General features: G+C 43.4%; 1 protein-coding gene across 6 annotated transcripts in view; it reads left to right on the forward strand.

The window, feature by feature from the left end:
• Positions 1-275: 275 nt before the first annotated feature.
• Positions 276-18,379, forward strand: part of RGS6 (regulator of G protein signaling 6) — a 292,576-nt gene continuing 274,472 nt past the window's right edge. The window contains exons 1-3 of one of the 6 annotated variants that reach the window (XM_063331462.1): positions 682-803; positions 1,508-1,672; positions 13,741-13,845. In XM_063331462.1, the coding sequence (XP_063187532.1) occupies positions 13,762-13,845 (84 nt within the window). In that variant the 5' untranslated portion in view covers positions 682-803; positions 1,508-1,672; positions 13,741-13,761. Of the gene's footprint in view, positions 577-681; positions 804-1,243; positions 1,673-13,740; positions 13,846-18,379 lie in introns of those variants that run through there. The other 5 variants (XM_063331466.1, XM_063331460.1, XM_063331463.1 and 2 more) reach the window with 5 other exon arrangements.

An 18,379-nucleotide genomic window follows, 5' to 3' on the forward strand; every position in this document is an offset into this window, starting at 1 on the left:
GGATGGTCGCGGAGGCCTGCCCTCAGGGCCCTGGCACAGCGCTCCCCGGCACAGCCCTCCCGGCCGTGAGGGCAGCTTGGGCCGCGGTGGACTTAACTCGCCTTCGGAAGTTTCCCCGCCTCACCGGCCAAGGGGGCGGCGGGTGGGGGGGCGATACAAGCCGGGGAGGGGGAAGTGGCTTCCCCTGGTGCCGGGCGCGGAAAGGTGGGCCCGGGCTGCCCGCAGCGGGCGCTGCTGCTGCGGGGCCGGGGCCGTCACCGCCCCCGCGGCCCCGCCCGGGCCACCGCCCCCGCCCTCCCGCCCGGCGGAGGGTCGGGCGGAGGCAGCGAGGGGCCGGCTGGGCGCCGTCGCGGTTGTGTCCTGCCCGCGGCTGTTCCGGCGGCAGCGTCGCCCTCGCCGCCGTCCCCGCCGCAGCCTGAGGGGGCCTGAGGAGAGCGAGAGGCTTTTTTGGGAGAGGCGCGGGGCTGCCCGCCGGCCCCGCCCGCCGGCTGGCGCCATGGTGCGGGCCCCCCACCGTCCCTGAGGAGAGGCGAAGCGGGGGGGGCGGCAGGGGACGGCGGCGGCGCGGTTGCTAAGGTAATGGGAGTGGGCTGCAGGCAGGGCTGGGGCAGCGGCTTCTCCTGGCCCCATTATTTCCTTCTTTATCCCCATTTGCGTGGCGGAGCGGTTGCCGCTCGGTTCTGCCCCCGTAGCCTCCGGTCCCGCCGCGGAGAGGGGAGCCCCGGCCGGCGGGAGGGGCTGCCCGGGCGGCCCAGAGGCGGGTAGTTTGCTCCGAGTTGGTAGCGGCGGGCAGGTGCAGGGCGGTGCGTGTGTTATATATATAGATACATATGTGTGTGTGTGTTCCCATATATACCGGCCCGCGCCACTGTGCCCCTTCCCGGGCCGTGCGGGTCCCCCCCGAGCGCACCGCGGCTGCTGTTCGCCCTCCTGCGGGGGCCCCGGGGAAGGGGGCCCGGGCTCGGGTGACGGCCCGGGGCGCTGGGGGCGCCTGGGCTCCCTCCGGGCGGAGAGGGGCTGTCCTCTCCCCTCGGGGCTCGGCTGGGCTTCGGGGGAGGCGGTGTCCCAGCAGGGTACAAGGGCTGTGCTCGGGGAGCCGGGGCTCGGTGGGGGACGCGGGGCTGGGTGGGGGGTTCTGAAACCCCGCAGCTTTTCGGGGGGAGGCCTCGGGGAGGGACGGGGCGGGGTGGGGGGGGGGGGGGGGGAGCGAGCGAGCGCTGGGGTACGGCTTGAAGGGGGAGCTGGTGCCCCGTGGGAAAACTTGGAAAGTGTTTCGCTTGGGTAGCGTATGGCAATAATAGACTTTCATCCGCTGGCAAAGTGCGTTTGCGTGAAGACGGATCGGTGTGTGCGAGTAAAGCTGCCAGGCGCTCTCCTCCCAGAGCCTTAATCTCCTGTGACACTAAAAGCATCTCCTTAGTCGCTAGCTGCGACGGCGTAGAGGAAGAGGTTTGCAGGGCCAGCAAGGAGCTTCAAGTATTTTTTTTTTTTTTTGAGGAAGATGCAGGTTTTTGTATAGGTAACGGTACGCTGCCGCTTGTATGGTGTGGGCATCATAGCAGTCAGGGCTGCTGCACCAAGAGCAGACAACGCCTGTGGCTCTGATCTTGTCGTCCCGTCTGCACCGGCACTGCTCTCACTGCTGGACACAGCCCTTGCTGGGACAGCCTGGGTAAGTCGGGGTTTGCTTCAGCTGACCCGCAAGGGGCTTGCTAGAACGGCATCCCGATGGTAGCCTGCGTGCTATAGAGCAGCGTGGCGCTTCCCTGAAATTAAAGATTATGGGCATGCATGGTTGCTCTTGATTGTTTTTTGTTTGCTAACTGCCAGGGTGTAGGGATCAGAAAGCAGGAAAATCTGTCTTTGATAAATAAAGCCATACTGTAAAACTCACCTTTGTGTTGGCGTATTACACTGTATATCAGTGGCTTCCCACCCCAAAGAAAGCTGTGTTTCATTTGTGTTTGTGTGTTTCTGTGGGAAGTGCTTTGAGAGCTGTGAGTGTGAAAGCGCTCTGTAAAGGTATAGTGTTGTGTGTAATTGCTTGCTGAAGAACATAGCAAAAGAGGTTAACTGTAGTTCAAAGCTGTAGGGATTTAAGGCATTTGATATAATCGTAAATATAAATATTCTCCAAGGTTGATTTGGGTTTATTTTGAAGTGGAAGGTTGTGTATATTTGCTATCATCCATTTCTTTCTTTCTTTCTTTTTTTTTTTTTAATTCAATGACGGATTTATCCTAATCTTGCAGATCGGAAGGACTAGCAATTGTTTGCTGTGTAGTTATGATCCATAATACTTTCTTACCAGCTGACTGGGAACACTTTCACTATACTTTCTTGTAAATCTGCTTTAAAAAGAGGTCAGATGTTGAAGAGCAGTTATTGACTTGGGGGCATATGGTTACAAGCACAGAATAATAGTGTTCATTGCTTGAATGTGTGTGTTAAATGCTGAAGAAACTGTTTAGGCTCAGCTGCTATTGACTTTATTTTTAGATGAGCTATTCCTTTTTCTAATGACCTGACTAATAGAATAATTAATGGCAAACGTCCCTTTTTCTTTCCTAACAGGCTGCAAGTGTAGTGGAGTTTAGATAGCCCTTATTTTTTCCATCTTGAACTATAGTAGTGATCAGAAACAGATGAAAGAAATAGTTATTTGCTGCACATCTCCTACTGAGGTTTATCAGTAATAGATGTTTAAAGATTGCTGTTCACCTACCTGACTGATTTTTTTTTTTTCTGGTTTCTTCTTACTACCCTTCTCTTCTACGAAAAGGCGTAATAAGAAGCTGCATATAGTCATTGTTGACACTGCCTGCCTTAGTTTCTCTCTGATGGTCCCTGTGTTGCAGGTAGTGCAGATAACTGTTCTAATCAGTGACACCTGAGGATAAGAGGAAAAGGTGTGTCCTCTTAAAGCAGCAGTTGCCTCCCTGCTAACCCCACACAAGGTGTTTCAGTGTCTAGCATGTAATTCTGGTGGAGCCCACTGGTATGGTAGAGATGAGCCGAGCGCTGTTTGTTTGCAGGAGTAACTCTGTGTTGGTAAATGTTTCTGAGGCAGCTGGAGGAAAGCTGAGTGGAAATGCTAGGATCTGTCACCGTCCCTTCGAGCAGCCAGGAAGGGGAGAAAAGGAGAGGGCAGCCCTGTCCCAGCAGACTGCAGCAATCTTGCAGATGGCAGGGAAAGAAAAGGAGCTGCTGTATGTGGAGTAGCAGGAAGACAAAATAGCTGCAGTGTGTCATCCTGTAGTCTGTGGTGAAACTTCTGAATCTTGCCGTGGTGTCGGTCAGGCTTCCTAATGGAAATAAAGGGGTGTTGCGGCGTGATTATTTTTTTGCCATCCCCAATTAACAATATGAGTCTCTAGCTTTTCAAGAATGAGAGATAACAAAGCTGGAGGCTCTAGCCAGGGATATCTTTGATGCCTAAATCAAACCCTGCAGTTGTAAAGTGGCAGAATGAGGGTGAGCTGCTCTTCCCATGCCCAATCTTAAAAGAGTGCAGTTTTGCCCTTATGATCGGGTGTTCTGTTGTGTGTGCTCATCACCTGGAGCTTCAGTCACATTTCTGCAAGCACACCTTGGGTCTCTAGAAAGGAGGTTGTATGAACAAACAGGTCCACTTCCCCAAGCAGCTCTGGACTGTTTCAGGGTAGGAATATTGCTTCTACTTGTCAGAATTGAAATGTTCTTGGTTCCGGTGGAGTTACACATCTGACTTCCTCAGGCTACGAAATTTCCTCTTTGCATCTTTGAGCACTTATGTATAGTTGAACATCTGTCTTCATACTCTGAACTAAATTATTATGTTCCTACATCTCCAACTTTTTTTCCTGCAAATTTCTGCCTCTGCTCTTTGTCTCTTAACTTTCTGCGTAGCAGCTAGGAAACCAGTGCGCACATTGTGTCCTTGAGATGGTGGATTTATGGGGATTTAGAGGTAGCTAGAATGCACGCAGTCTGAAGTACTTTGAGAAATTTGGTGTATGTTTATACCCCTTGAAAAGATAGTAATAGATGTATCATGGAGAGTTCTAAACTGTGTTTGACTACAATTTTCCTTGAATAATATAGTGACTTTTAAAGTTTTTAAAGGATTATATTAGTGAATCTGTAGTGTTTTCTTAATCTACATAAATTTTACCATGAAAAGACTTTTCCATGATTTCAGTTACTGTTTCCAGCTGGAGTGATAGGGTATTGTGGTGACTGGAGAATGAGCTAATTTCTGCTGTTGTGCTCTGTCTGTGAAGAGGAGCTAATTTGTATTTTACTTGTTGGTTGTCAAGCTCTAGGAAGATTGTGGAGTCAAGAGAGACTGCTGCTACCCACTTGTGTTACATCAGATCTCATACTATTTTTTAACATTTCTGTAGCTGATGGCAAAGAATGTGGAGAGAGAGAGAAAGAGAAGTAGATTAAAATTTCAGTAAGCAATAAGTTTCTGACATTTTGATGTCCCGTGAGCTCTGCATTGTCATGCTGGAAACAGCTATCTGCTCCTAGGCTCAGCAGCATCTGGGTAAGGCACTGGTACTGCACTTCACCTATGTGGGGGTGGTGGGGACCATGAGGTAGTTAGACGGTGAAGAGGAATTAGTGCTGTATTTTTGCCAGGAATCTTCAATTAGACATTACAGTCATCATCCCAGCAGAAAGGGACAATACTTCATCTTTTCCACTGCGCTTATAGAACCTGGCATTAGCGGTGAAAGGTTCACAGAGTAGTTAAAAGCTCCTCAGATTGATTACTACAGACCTACTGCGCTATGGGGATGCGTGTTGAGCAAATGATAACTAATGGTTGGAAAGCCAGGGCTTATATGTTCAATTTATTGCTCTGTCATCCATTATGTGAACGTGGGAAGTCACTTAATTTCATTGTGATTTAGTTTATCACTTTGCAAGAGAAAATAATATTTGCCTCTGTCACTGATGAGCAACTAGTTTTAGATTATGCCTTCACTAGTGTAATGGTAGTCTGGCATCGCCACGTATTAGCTCAATTAAAGGAACTGTCTTTATAGAAGTATTATAGTATAACAGCAGTAGTAGTAAACTATATTAGTATTTATAATGCATGTAGCATATATTGGTATTTATAATAGTACAGTTGTGGCATTGTGGAGTTCAGGGTAGATGAAGTGCTGCACTGGGATTTGTAGACTCTGCTGCACTGTGTGGGTGCGTGAACTTGAGCTAGCTAATTCAGGAGTGGCTTAGATGCTTTTTACATGGCAATTACCCAAATGATTTGGACGTAGTTTGCATCTGAAAAGGCTGTGTGTTGTTGTGATAAACAGCAGGGCAGTGAAATCATAGTGTATTGCATCACGTCCTTGAAGTACACGGGATGCAACCAGTTGTGTTCATTTGTACCGAGGGTATTGTATGGTGCTGCATCTTCAGAAGCTCCTGTGCTTTTGGGTAGCAAATTTCACATTTAATTTGATTGCAGGGTACTTGCAATTTTCCATCCTCTTGAAAATGAACAACCAGCAAGAACTCTGAGCACCTTGGGGTGTTTTAAATGAGATTGTGCAGTCACTAATCAATGCAGGGGTGTCTTGGTTGTTGTATCGACTTGCATTAGACTACTTGAAGGGAGATTTATTTTAGCAAGCTCTGTTTGGAACAGGGAGTTTAGATGGAGTAATTCTAGGCCCCCAGGTACTGGGGCCTGTATTTTTTTATTTTAATATTTTGATTTTCTTCTAAGCCTGTATTAGAGCATCCATTAGTATGTGCTGCTTCTCATTTAATTTTCTCTTTGAATCAGTTTTCTTCAGTTGTTTTCAACTTATTGGATACAGTGTAAAATAGAAAATGTAGTCCACCAGCTAGAATTAGCTTACTGTAGTTGTAATTAATACTTTCTATGGTGCGTATAGTACAAGGCACTTTCAGAGATGGTGTATTTGACGGACCAACTTCATGGACAAGATGCTTTGAGCACACCTTAACTGATCCAAGGAAGAGGGACTTATATTGGAGGAGATTAGAAGTCTATCCTCAAGCTCTGTATCATCAGTGCAGTTACTCATTTACCACAGGGAATGATTTTGGCCAGTAAGTTGGCATTGTTGTAAAACAGCAACACACAGCTTCAGCGCTGTCCTTTGCAACTGCTCCTTGCAGACTGATAGCACTTTATAAATACTGCAGTAGTTTAGGATCACCAATTCAGATGAAGTTCAAAGTTGGGCTATATCTATCTCTTTGCATTTCTAAATCCGTATAGTACTGACACTTGTTTCAGTTAAATATTCAGTGTATATTTGCTGTTATATTCTCTGTAGCTATCCCTGGTAACAGTGTGTTGGCTCAGAGCCTTTCCAGGAGCTCTTGCACTCACAGCAGTATTTTTTTATTGGAAGGTAGACTGATTACAGGTGGATACTCCATTTTGTTCTGAATTCTTTGGAAGAAGGATGGAGGTATTTGAGGCAGTTTCTTCCTGGGTATAACATCATTCTGATCCATTAAAAGTAAATCTGGTATGCAAGTGCCCATTTCAACAATTGATTTCATAAAGGGAAAAATTTGCCTTGTTGATAAGTAATTTGTGTGTCAATATTTGCTACCACCCATCCCCATTCCATTTTTCTATTTGGTTGTCTTGTTCACCTTGTTTATCTGTCTGTCAAATAATATATTGAAAACTCTGAAAGTGTGAAAGGTCTTCCTTTTAAGTCAGTAATGCTTCCAGTACACCTTGGGTGGTCAGACCAGAACATTGGTAGTGTGTATGTCTATTTAAAAAAAAAAAAGAGAGAGAGAATGCTTCTAATTGGGCATTGGGGAACTTGGGACCTAGTCAGTGTCAGGTGCCAAGAAAGTTACTTTGTCTTGGCTTCCACCCCTAGGTTTCCTGGATGTAACAACCACTTGTGGACAGTATTTTCAACATTCCGAAATGCAACAAATATCTGCAGATTTAGAAATATATAGAATCAAAATGGGGTGTGGCTCCCTGGGGAAAGGGGGGGAAGGTAGTTGTCTTCCATCGTTTATCAGGAAGCAGCCTGATAATCTGCCAGGTTACTGAGACGGGTCACCTGTGGCTAACACAACTGGAACTATCCATCCTTAGTGTCTTCTGTTATAGAGTTATGTGACAGAATGACTACTACCGCATTCGTCACAGATGGAGAGAAAATTGCTCAAGACCACAGAGCGCGCCCTTTTTTGGAGGTGGTACAAGGCCTTGGTGATCCCTGGTTAGCAATGTTCTACTTAGACTGCCACACTGTGAATATTTACTCGTTTTAATAAAGGACATGCATGATTGGGAACAGCAAGTGATTGGAGAGGAGTACATACAGAAACCAGCTGCTCACATTAGGTTACATGTAATTAGAGTTTAAACGTGTAGACTGTGTCTATCTGCAGGAAAACAAGTGGCTTTCATTGCCTCATGTGAGAGCTAGTCCTGTCTAAGAGGTGGCTGGGGCCATAGTGCATATCCTTGGCCAGAGGGGTCTCCTCTGGCCGCCAGATGGTATTGCTGTGGCCTGAAGATACAGTGATTGTTATGTGTGGGTTTTTTCCCCAAGTACAGTGTTTTAAAAAATGTGAGATTGTCCTGCAGCCCACCAGAAGGATGAAGTTATATGTCACATGACTTGGGACATGGTGGGAGGCTGTGTGGGGTTGCAGAATCTATTGGGAGACTGCTGGAGGAATGGATAAGAAGCAGGAAGTCAAACCCTGTGTAAAGTCATCCACGCTGACTCTTGGGAAGAAGTGATGATGGGTGAGAACTGTGTTCCCAGATTTATGTCCACATACTGGTTTGGAGGTCTGCGAAAGAGAACCTGGGAGCAAAACATCAGTTTAGCAGTGCCGATGATCAGGAGCCTGGAGCTTGCTTCCTGCCCTAGTACTGTGTGGAAATGTAGACATAGCTATAAGATGTTTTGAGGCAAGTTTTTCACAGGAAGCACTTAGGTAAGTGTATGGAAGGAGACCGCACCTTTAGGAAATCTCCGTGAGAGTAATCAAAATTGGAAACCCCAGTCTTCATCAGGATCCCAGTTTCCTTAAAGGTAAGAAAAAGGGAATGTCCCAGAATTGGGTCCTTTCTTGCTGCTCTGGCAGAGTGAGGCAAAAGAGTCTCTGCTGTTTCCATGCCTAGATGCGCGCCCATCTTTCATACTGCTGGTTGCAGAGCAAGAGAAGCATTGAGCTCCAGTACTTCAGCGTGGGGCTCCCTGTGAGCTCCAGCCTCAGCAAAAAGAGGAATAGGGTCCTTTAAAATCCATGAATTCTCACAGTATAAACAAAACTGCTTTCTCATAAACAAAGAGGAATTTGTTTGGCAAAAATTCGAACATTAAGTGCAGTTGCTAGGACTGTTTATACTTGGTTCCTTAAAAAAAGGCAACAGCCTGAATATTGTTGATAGTACTGCAGTGCTCAGCACTTGCAAGGAGGGGCAGAAGGTCTGGGATGATCTTCCACTGGGAAAGTATTTTCAGAGTAACTTCAGTTACAATTTGATGTCCAAAACAGTCATGGCAAGGATTTTTAGATGCTTTGGGAGCTGTACTTCACTGATCGAAAGCAGACTCTCCTTGCTGCTTCTGCATGCAGGGGAGCAGCACTGCAGTATCCAGAGTGGCACAAGACCCTTCAGTCTGTCACTACTAACTGTGGTATGGCTCCCTACATGGGGATGCCCAGCCCCTGTTTCACTAGCCCTTGTGTCCTCCTCAACATCAGTCTGAGGAGGGGAACATGCTTGCAGAGTCTTGTTTGGCTGAGCGCAGTGGTCAGCAGTGCCCTGTATACTACCAGTATTTCCCCTTCCTCTCCAGTAAGGATACTGGAGAAGATGGTGGAGTTTTGATCTCAGTTCCAGTCTTCCCAGCTTTTGTCTGATTCAGGTGGATGTTGTATCGGTTCCCATTTGGCAAGTTATTTCACTAGTCAAAGGAGTTTACCTCTGAAGGAAGAGTAGAGGTGAATTGTGCAGTGCTCTGACCAAGCTACACCGGTTGAAAGCAGACTGCATTGCCCAGGTTGGACCTGGGGATCTTCTGGTTGCTGTAGTTCGTTGTCCTCTAGTACACACACCTTGCTTGGCGTGCCCAAGTCCTAGTTTAATGAAGTAATAGTTAACCAGGAGAGGAAAATGGAGCTACAAGTTTTGTTCTTTCCAGTGCAATTCTAGAGAGACTTTTGTAATAGATGTGAAATATCGACTTAATATTAATGGGGACTAATTGAATTCAGATTGATTATTTTTTTCCCTTGTCTCTTCCCTCCTGTCACCTTAATAACATGATCTATTAGGTCTGAATATTCCAGCAAAGCAGGTAGGGATTTTTGCTATTGGGTAATTATCAGTTCAGCAAGGCATGTGGTGATGTGATTTCTTGTGCATGTAGAAGTCATGTAGTCTTGATGTGTTTCACTAACTAGAAATTAACTAGGTATTAATGACATGAAATTATGTTTTACTCTATGGTTATGTGCTAAAGTTCCAAATATCTCCTGATTTGGCATTAGCACTACATGTGAATGATAAGGTGCCCTTGAAATACATAGCATAAAGGTAATTTCCACTTACTGTCACCCAAAATTTTATTTCAGCTGGACGGTGCTAATGGACGTTTTCATGGGGATTCATGTAGTAGATTCTGTTTTCCAGGATTAAATTCATGCATATTATAACAAACTATTTCGTTTTATCTCTGATGTGCAAGAAATGTTTTGTACTATGAATTTTGTTTATTAAGTTGGCTATTTATTAAAATGCAGGATTAGAGTCTAAATATGACCCTGTATTTGGGTTGTTAAATGCTGGTGATGTTTTCGAGAAATAGCTTGTTTTGCAGAATTTCTTCTAACATTGTACTTATTTCTTTCTCTATTATCTATAAAACCCAGAGTCTATAAGGACTCCTTTGTGGGCTAATTTCTGTGAATTGCATGGGTGTTTGTGCCTGTAAGAGTTTTCTTACAGAAGTGTTGTTTACAATAGTCTTTTCTTACAGTAGTCAAGGTATTTTAGAACATTAAGGAGAAGCTCTTACTGCTTAGCTGTTTTCACTGAATTTACATATACATAGAGATTAAATACTGACAGTGTTTATGCAGAAAAACATATAGGTTGTTGTCTTTGAAATGTTATTATTAAACCCCTGTATCATAAACTCCAAAGAGGTGAGCTGTGGTAAAAAAAAAAAACGGTTTTCTGTTTTCTTGCTTTTTAGGGCATTCTTAAAATTGGTTATTCCAGTTCAAAGGAGTTCACTGATCCTTTTGTAACATATGGGAGCCATATCTCTGCAGCTTCTGGTTTTTGGGAGAGTTTGAGGAGCCTGATCAGATAAGAGAGAGATAAAACTCTTGTGATTCAGTGCATTTTGTCAACAGCTGTCTACCTAGTGCAGTATGATTATATTTCTCAGGAAAAAGCAGAACTGTTCTAGAATAAAGAATAAAATTTAAAAAAAGGAAAAATCGGCAAGGGGCAAATGCACGCTTTCTTTTTAGCTTATTTTTGGGAGTATTTTTTTTAAAGGCTTCATAGGCCATGTTATCCATAAACAAGAAGTTGGAAACGTGGGTTTGCTCCTTGTGTGCGGCAGAGTGAGAGAATGGCAAGCACAAATGGTTTTCAATTTTTGTCAGTTTTGCTGCTGAGGAGTCTGGATTACTGCAAGCGTGGCTATTGTCAGAAAAACAGTAAGCTGCCTGTAGGAATAAGGAGCTGATGGTAGTCTTCAGATAGTAATTGGCAAGGCTCTTAACTGGAGGCTGTGCACTGAGTACTTTTAATTTTTTTAAAAACCTGAATAAAATGTTTATTTTTGCCCTTTTCATCCCGGTGTAGCTGAAATGTCTGTATAAGAGTGAGCTGGATTCTCTTCTGGCTGTTGCGTCGCGAACATGTGCTTAGAGAAGGGTTCAGAGGGCAGACTCTTTTTTAACCTGTCTAGTGACACAGGGTTGACTTTCTGTTTGCATCTTGAGTAGACCGGGCTGTCAGTGAGGAAAAAATTGTGTAGAAAGAATAGATTTCAATAGGATCCCTTGAAAATTTAATCCTGCAATTCTTTCACACCAGGCTATGGGTTTTTGTTGGTTTGTTTTTTAACAGAGAACTCTGCAAGTCAGATGTGGACTTTCACATACCATTATATTAATTAAAGGATTGCAAATGCAGCATGTTAACATAGTATTAGGGTAAAAAAACCCTGTACTTTGAACATGAGTGGTCTTATTTGTGTTCACAGCAGGTAGCGTCCATCACTGGAGCCCTGGTTCTGGGCTCTCTACCCTTCTCCCTGGTGGTCTGTCCCCAGGCAGAGGCAGAGCGGTGCTCCTTTGTGGCTCTGCCGATGTTGCTCCTTGGTCAGAGGTATTGCTGCTGTGTGGCTGGCGGTTTGCCTGCATTTGTGGGGTGTGAAATCAGTGCCGCAATCCTCAGGCTGGTGAGAATGCCCTGTTTGTGAACTGGTTTGAAAACCAGGCTTTGGCATGGCAGGAGTGCAGGGAAGCAGTCCTGCATCACTGTGGGCTGGGCTCCACTCAACTCCCATATGTTAAAAAGCACAGGTGTAAAGGATTTCATTTTTTTTTTTTTTTAAAGCAGTCTAAAAGAAAGAGAAGAAACTTGGGTGATGGTCAGAGCCTTGACAATTCTGCAAGGGCCGTGGGGGACTCCTGGTCCAGGGGCCACACTAAGACTCATCCCAGCACCAGCAGTGCCTAGGCTGCATGGAAGGGATGCCCACACTTGTCTCTTCTCTGGGATGCACCTCAGTCCTGCCTTGTCTCCAGCCTTGCCCCCTGTGACATCCATCCTGCTGTCACTCCTACAACAGCGGCCCTGGTCTGGCTGCTCCTGACTGAAACCCAGGATATGCTGGCCACCAGTGGGAAGCACTTTTGCAAATTTCTGTCCTCCAACAACAGGTTTATTTGTATTGAGTACCTTTTGTAGATCTTCAGAGGCAGTTGGTGGCTCCCTTGTTCTTACTATAAACAGTGTGACAGCCACTACTGCATATTGTGCAAGATGTTTTTGTCTTGTTGCACTGGAGTAGATGAAAACCTTCAAGATGTGCTATGGGGGAAAATCCTGAAGTATCAGAGAAGATACAGTGAGCTGACAGTATAACAAGAGCAACAGAATTTGTAAACGTGGACGTTCAAAGTGAATAATGCAATGGGTGAAGCGCAACAAAGTAATGCTGCAGAGAGCTTTTTGATTAGAAATTGGAAATTTCTTCTTTAAAGGAGCATTGCTCAATTAAAAGTTGCAGTTGCTTTCTTTTAAAGTATGCGTGTATAATCTCAGATATAATGTAAGGAGTGAACGTGGTCTTTATGTAGTGCAGGTGAAGCTGAAACTCGTGTGACTTGACATAGGCTTTCAACTCTGCTTTGTAGTTGCCTTCAGAAAGTTACATAAAATCTCCACCTACTTTGTTCAATTGAGTGATGATGCCTAGAGCCTAATTCTTCAGTGCCTTGAAATCATGACTAAGAAGTGCTGTGAAAATGCACATTAGTGTAAATCATTCAAAGTGCTATAATTTTAAAACACTTTACCCTTCACCATTTTATTTAATTTTTTGCATCTAATAATTTTACTTAGATAATTTATTCCATTTCCTTTTTAGCTCGTGACCTGGCACAGCAGTCCAGTGTTTGGGCTTCTAGGAAAATATGAGAGTTTAATAGGAGTTAAAATAAGTTTATGTCCTTTAAATATGAAGTCGTGTCTAAATTGGTCTGAACATGCCTTTGAAAGGTGATACGTATGTATATTGTTTAATTTGAGCTAGAATTATATTACTGAGTTTCAAAATTGATAAGTGCATGTACAAATGCATTTGTGCCCACAGTCGTGCGTGTGCATGCATCCTTTATAAGAAAGAAGTAAATTTACATGGATTTATGTAAATTATTTAACCTTGGTCTCTATTATCCCTTGATTAAAGGGATATCTCAGCTGCTTCTGGCTCCAGTGGAAGCTGCCATGTTACAGTAATAGCCTTTTCACTGCTGAGACAGGACAGAGCTGGGGTACAGTCTGAGGTTGTCCAATTCTGGCAGTTGCCTTGTCCTTGGGAGCTGATAACTGACAGCAAGAATGGCTTGGGGCTGTATTATACATATAATTGTATGCTGTGTATGTATATTATATGCTGGGGCACTTTTTCGCCTGTGGGAATGTGCAAAGTGGGTAGAGAAAGGAATTGGAAAGTATCTTGTTCCTTAAATAAGGGAGGCAGTTTAGTGGGGAACTGTGTTTTTGGAATGAATGTGTAAATTATGCATGTGTGAACATACTTAGACTTTTTTGTCTCAATTTTTAATAAAATATGTTGAGATGGGAAATCTCAATACTTCCAATGTTAAAGAAATAGAGCTTGTCAAACAGCTTTAATGCCAGTGTCTGTAACGGGCAATGTTACCTCTTGGACTAGGAAAGGTCACCACGTGGCTCCACAGAAATGTGTGTATGGGATGACCCAAACCACAACTGTACGCGACTTGGTGGTCCTCGCTTTTGGGGCGTTGTGCTTTAGACAAATCAGTTCAAAGCATTTAACTGTCTGACACAGTGTGATAAAATCCTGCACTGTGTGAAGTCTGGAGTGTTGTTCCCTCTCTGCCGTCCTCATTTCTCTGCCTTGGAGCTAGTCGTGTGTCCCTGCCATGCTCCCCTGCAGCCTGGAGTGATGCTGACTTTTGCTCCTGTCCTTGCAGTCTGACCAACGAGAGGCAAACATGGCCCAAGCACCCACTGATCCGAGTACTGTGGAAACCGCTGACCCAGAGGACAGTTCTCCAAATATGATAGTCTACAGAAAGGTAAGGATTTGGAGCTGTTTGTGGGGGGAAAAAAAAAAAAAAATCTCTTATGTGGTTGACTTGTAAAAGGATCCCGTGCCCCTTTTGAAGTCCAAGGTATGTTTCAGGCTGCTTGGATGAATAGCTGAAATAGTTTTCAGGAAAGTAGGTATTTAAAACCATAGTGTTTGAGAGCTTGGAAGTTTTATTCTGTTCAGTGGAAGCATTTAAGCTTGTTAGTATAAAATATTTGATGGCAAACTAATAACTTGAAATTTATAACTTCTTGTGAATGATTGTGAGGTGACTTTACCTAATCGTTCAAGTTTACTAAGTTTAGCTAAAGTAATTATATGTACCCTCCAAGTTTTATCACGCTAAGAATAAAGCAGCTGGCATACAACAATATTTTAGTACATTTTTTTCTGTTTCCATGTTGTGGGTTTTGTTGCATAATTTACAGTTCGATTCTTTGCAGGTAGTTGTTATTACTTCTCCCGTTGCATTTCTTAAATTAAAAAAGAGAAAACTCTCAAGTGCTAGTGAAAAATTAATTGGACAAAGATGATAAAATAGCAATGCATGGTGTCAAAGAACTTTCTTTCACCATGATAAAATCTTATTCTGAAGTACTTTGGAGGTAGTATAAAAGATGAAGGAAAGCAATCTATTGACCCATTTTCTAAGGTGTTTTACTCTGGGTTAGATGTATCTGTTATCTGTGAAATATAGTCTTTTTGTAATTTAATGAAATTGTGTAAATATATGTTATTTAGCTTGCAGAATGTTTCTTAAATAGCATGCGAAAGTGATGTATGGTTCTGACAAAAATAAAATCTCTTGCATGGCTCAAGTAAGCTAACATTCTGTTAACTCAAGAGCTACAATGCTATCTCACATCAAGTTTTCTTGTGTAGTACAGCCCTGGGTAAAATTTATGTTTTTACACCTTACAAAATAGCTATAAGAATCTAAAATGTGTTGGGTGTCCATGGTACTGTTTTCTGCTTGCGTGACTGCAATCTTGATGACTTTCATATGCTGAGAAAATAATTTAGGTTTTGTACAGAGCATAAGTTGTTTAAAGTGTTACTTTTTGATAACCATAATTTTGGTTTAGTTGTTGCATATTTGGTTTGGAATCTGGAATTGTTAACATGGGAAAATTTTCTGGGTAATGTGTAGGCTTGTTTGTTTTGAATGTGTTATGAACACACTTTGGCTGCTAATTTGGAAGTAGCAGTAGTCGGTTAGTCAGATTATCTTTTTGGAACCTATTTGCTGAGAGGTCCAACACCCCAGCAAGTTGAAGTGGAACGGGGATATGAAAGAAGTTTCTGGTTGCATGATCTAGAATTAGGGCATTAAATCTGTGACTCTGCAGAGAATCCACTTACCTGTTCTCAAAAACGTTATGTTTTATTTGAATGGGCCTCACTTTCTGTTCATCTTATGGCATTTCTACTTAAGGATTTCTCCATTTCTTTGCCTTTTAGTGTTTAATTATTGTTGTTGTAGAATAAGGGTTGCAAGTTCTGCAGTATCAATGGGGAATGTACTCATACCATTTGATCCATCTTTCCTTACTGGTATTGCTCAGACGTCAGTATCATCAGCCCTTCATAATAGTCCTCTGTCAAATACACAGTTATCTTTTAGAATAGCACGCCCCATGCATTGTTCAGTAATATTATATTCTGTTTTGTCAGTATTAAGCTAATGTATGTCTGTCAGTTGTTTGTTTTTTTTCTTTGTTGAGGGTTTTTGTTACTTTTATGAATAGGCTTAATATTACCTATTCTTCAAAGTTAACTTCCATTGGTTGACTTTCTAAATCTACTTTACTGATTGATATTAGTTATATGTGTTACACATCAATTATATGTTCCTTAGTGTTGAGAAATCATATGCAAAATCTGAGACAAGACTTTTATTCTCTTGATTATTTCTCCTCTCTCCAAATGAGTGTTTAGCTCTTCATCTCTCATTTCCTTTCAAGTGGCTTGATTGCCAGTAATGAATGAGAAAAACACTGCACTGGACTCCCTGAAATACAGACCATGATCTGCCAGCATACTGTACAGTTGAGGGTTGGTGTTGTGTCACAGTAAAAGAAGAGGTTTGCTTATAGCAGGAATCCTGAGATGCAATTGTTGGTCCCCCTAAGGAAGAGGAAATAAGGGTGGGCTTCAATAATAGGACCACAGTAATTCCTGCTGTAAGTGTCACCTATTTTGTTGCTTGTCATAACTGTCATGTCTGTGGGTTATGAGGGAGGAAAGCCCTAGAAGTACAACCCCAAATTGTTCATGCTTTCTTTACTGAGACTTACTGCAGCCAATTTGAAGTTAATAAGCTAAGAGGGTTTTTGTTGTAGCCTGGTTTTCCTTTTGATCACTAGCATAAAATCCACACATTGAAGGACAAATCAGGTCTTAGGCGGTGCTGAGTGTCCCTTTGGAGCAATCTTTGTTTTGTTTATGGAGAAAGGCCTAGAACAGGCTGTTCTCTTTACTTAGGTAGGTAAAACTGAGTGGGATGGATTTTGGCCATGCAGAACAAAATAAACTAATTTATTTTGACTCCAATTAGTTTGTGATATTCTCTATGGACTCCTGCAAGCAAATGGATTCTAACTGCTTTGATTGCTACAGCAGATGGTCTCAATGAGATAAGTCTTACTTTCTTCTACCTTCAGGGTTAACCTTTTGGGGGCTGATATTTATCAAATTGTGAGGCATGTTATTTTTTTAATCCAAAATGCTCAGTGTTGCCCTACTGTTCTGGGAGACATCTGTGTGTGAATTAGGTAGTGCAGATGCACTTATTAGGGTAAGTAGTGTTTAGGGTGTGATTTGCCTCACCCTACCCTTGTTAAAATTGATTGTACCCTAAACTACATGAGCTTTATTGACTAGCTCTCCATTGACTATCATGGGTGCCTCAACACCTAGCTGTCAGGTGCTTATGTCATATGGTAGAAACCTATAATTAAGCAAGCTGCATCCTACTCCTAGGATTTGTGCTTCCTCTCATCCCTCTGTATGTCTCAGTACTTAGTCCTGTATATACAAACATGTATATAGTATAGCATCCTGGCTTGTATCAGGAATAGCGTAGCCAGCAGGAGTAGGGAAGTCATCGTGCCTCTGTACTCGGCACTGGTGAGGCCTCACCTCGAGTACTGTGTTCAGTTTTGGGCCCCTCACTACAGGAAAGACATTGAAGTGCTGGAGCGTGTCCAGAGGAGAGCCACCAAGCTGGTGAGGGGTCTGGAGAACAAGTCTTATGAGGAGAGGCTGAGGGAACTGGGCATGTTTAGTTTGGAGAAGAGGAGGCTGAGGGGAGACCTCATTGCCCTCTACAACTACCTGAAAGGAAATTGTAGAGAGGCAGGGGTTGGCCTCTTCTCCCAAGGGAATAGCGACAGGACCAGAGGAAATGGTATGAAGCTGCAGCAAGGGAGATTTAGATTAGATATTAGGAAGAATTACTTTACTGAAAGAGTGGTCAAGCACTGGAACAGCCTGCCCAGGGAGGTAGTGGAGTCACCATCCCTGGAGGTATTTAAGAAACGTGTAGACATGGCTCTTCAGGGCATGCTCTAGTGCCCAAGATTATTGGTTTGTGGTGGGGTGTTGTGTGTGGGGTTGTGGGTGTGGAGTTTAGTTGGTGGGTGCTTTTTTTTGTGTGTGTGTAGTTTTTTTTTTTTTATGTGGTTGGACTCGATGATCTCAAAGGTCCCTTCCAACCACTAAGATTCTGTGTCTGTGTCTGGGCTGGTTACAGGGCTGTGGGTAGTGCCGCAGTAAGGGTGTGCTGTCATTTATCTTGTGTGGCATAGTGATATCCAATGAAAAATTTAAAGTCTCTGCAGAAATTGTGTTACCATTTAAGTGCTGCTCTACAAGTAAAACAGAGGAGCCATGTTCTCTTTAATCAGTCTGGCCACATCTGCAGAAGATGCTGATGTATTTTTTGTTGGGATTATTACTGGAAGAGTAGTATGCAGTGCTCAAAAAGACTATTTGAAATGCGCTACCCTTCTTTTCATGGGAGCAGGTAATGTCAATACACAAGGGCTTCTGTGGAAGTGAGTGACATCCCAGTCCTCACTTCAGTCTCTGAGCGTTGTGTGGGTGCTGCAGCACGGAAGGAAAAAAAAAATGCAATGAAAAGCCAGTGAGAGGAGAGAAATACACTCCAAGCAAACAGTAACAGAAAATATCAATTGATTTTAAACACCTGTCACATTCTCTTGAAATCCAGCCACTCTTTATTGTCTTTCTGGCTTCCAAGTGCTAGTTACTATGTCCCAGGGGCCTTTTGGCTCATCATTCCAATAATCTGGGTCTGAAAGTTCACCTTCTGCAGACTGTATTGAAAGACAAACTGTTGACAAACAGCTTCTGGCACTAGACCTATTAGGCGACCTGTTACCAAAATAAATTGGCAAATCAAATCCTCTTACAGAAAGGATGATGGAAAATTGTCATGTCACTGAGAGAAAAGAAAAACTGAAATATTTCGGGCTTGACCAAATAAGAACTGAAAA

The sequence above is a fragment of the Chroicocephalus ridibundus genome, chromosome 4, assembly GCF_963924245.1.
Source record: "Chroicocephalus ridibundus chromosome 4, bChrRid1.1, whole genome shotgun sequence".
Classification (NCBI taxonomy): Eukaryota; Metazoa; Chordata; class Aves; order Charadriiformes; family Laridae; genus Chroicocephalus; species Chroicocephalus ridibundus.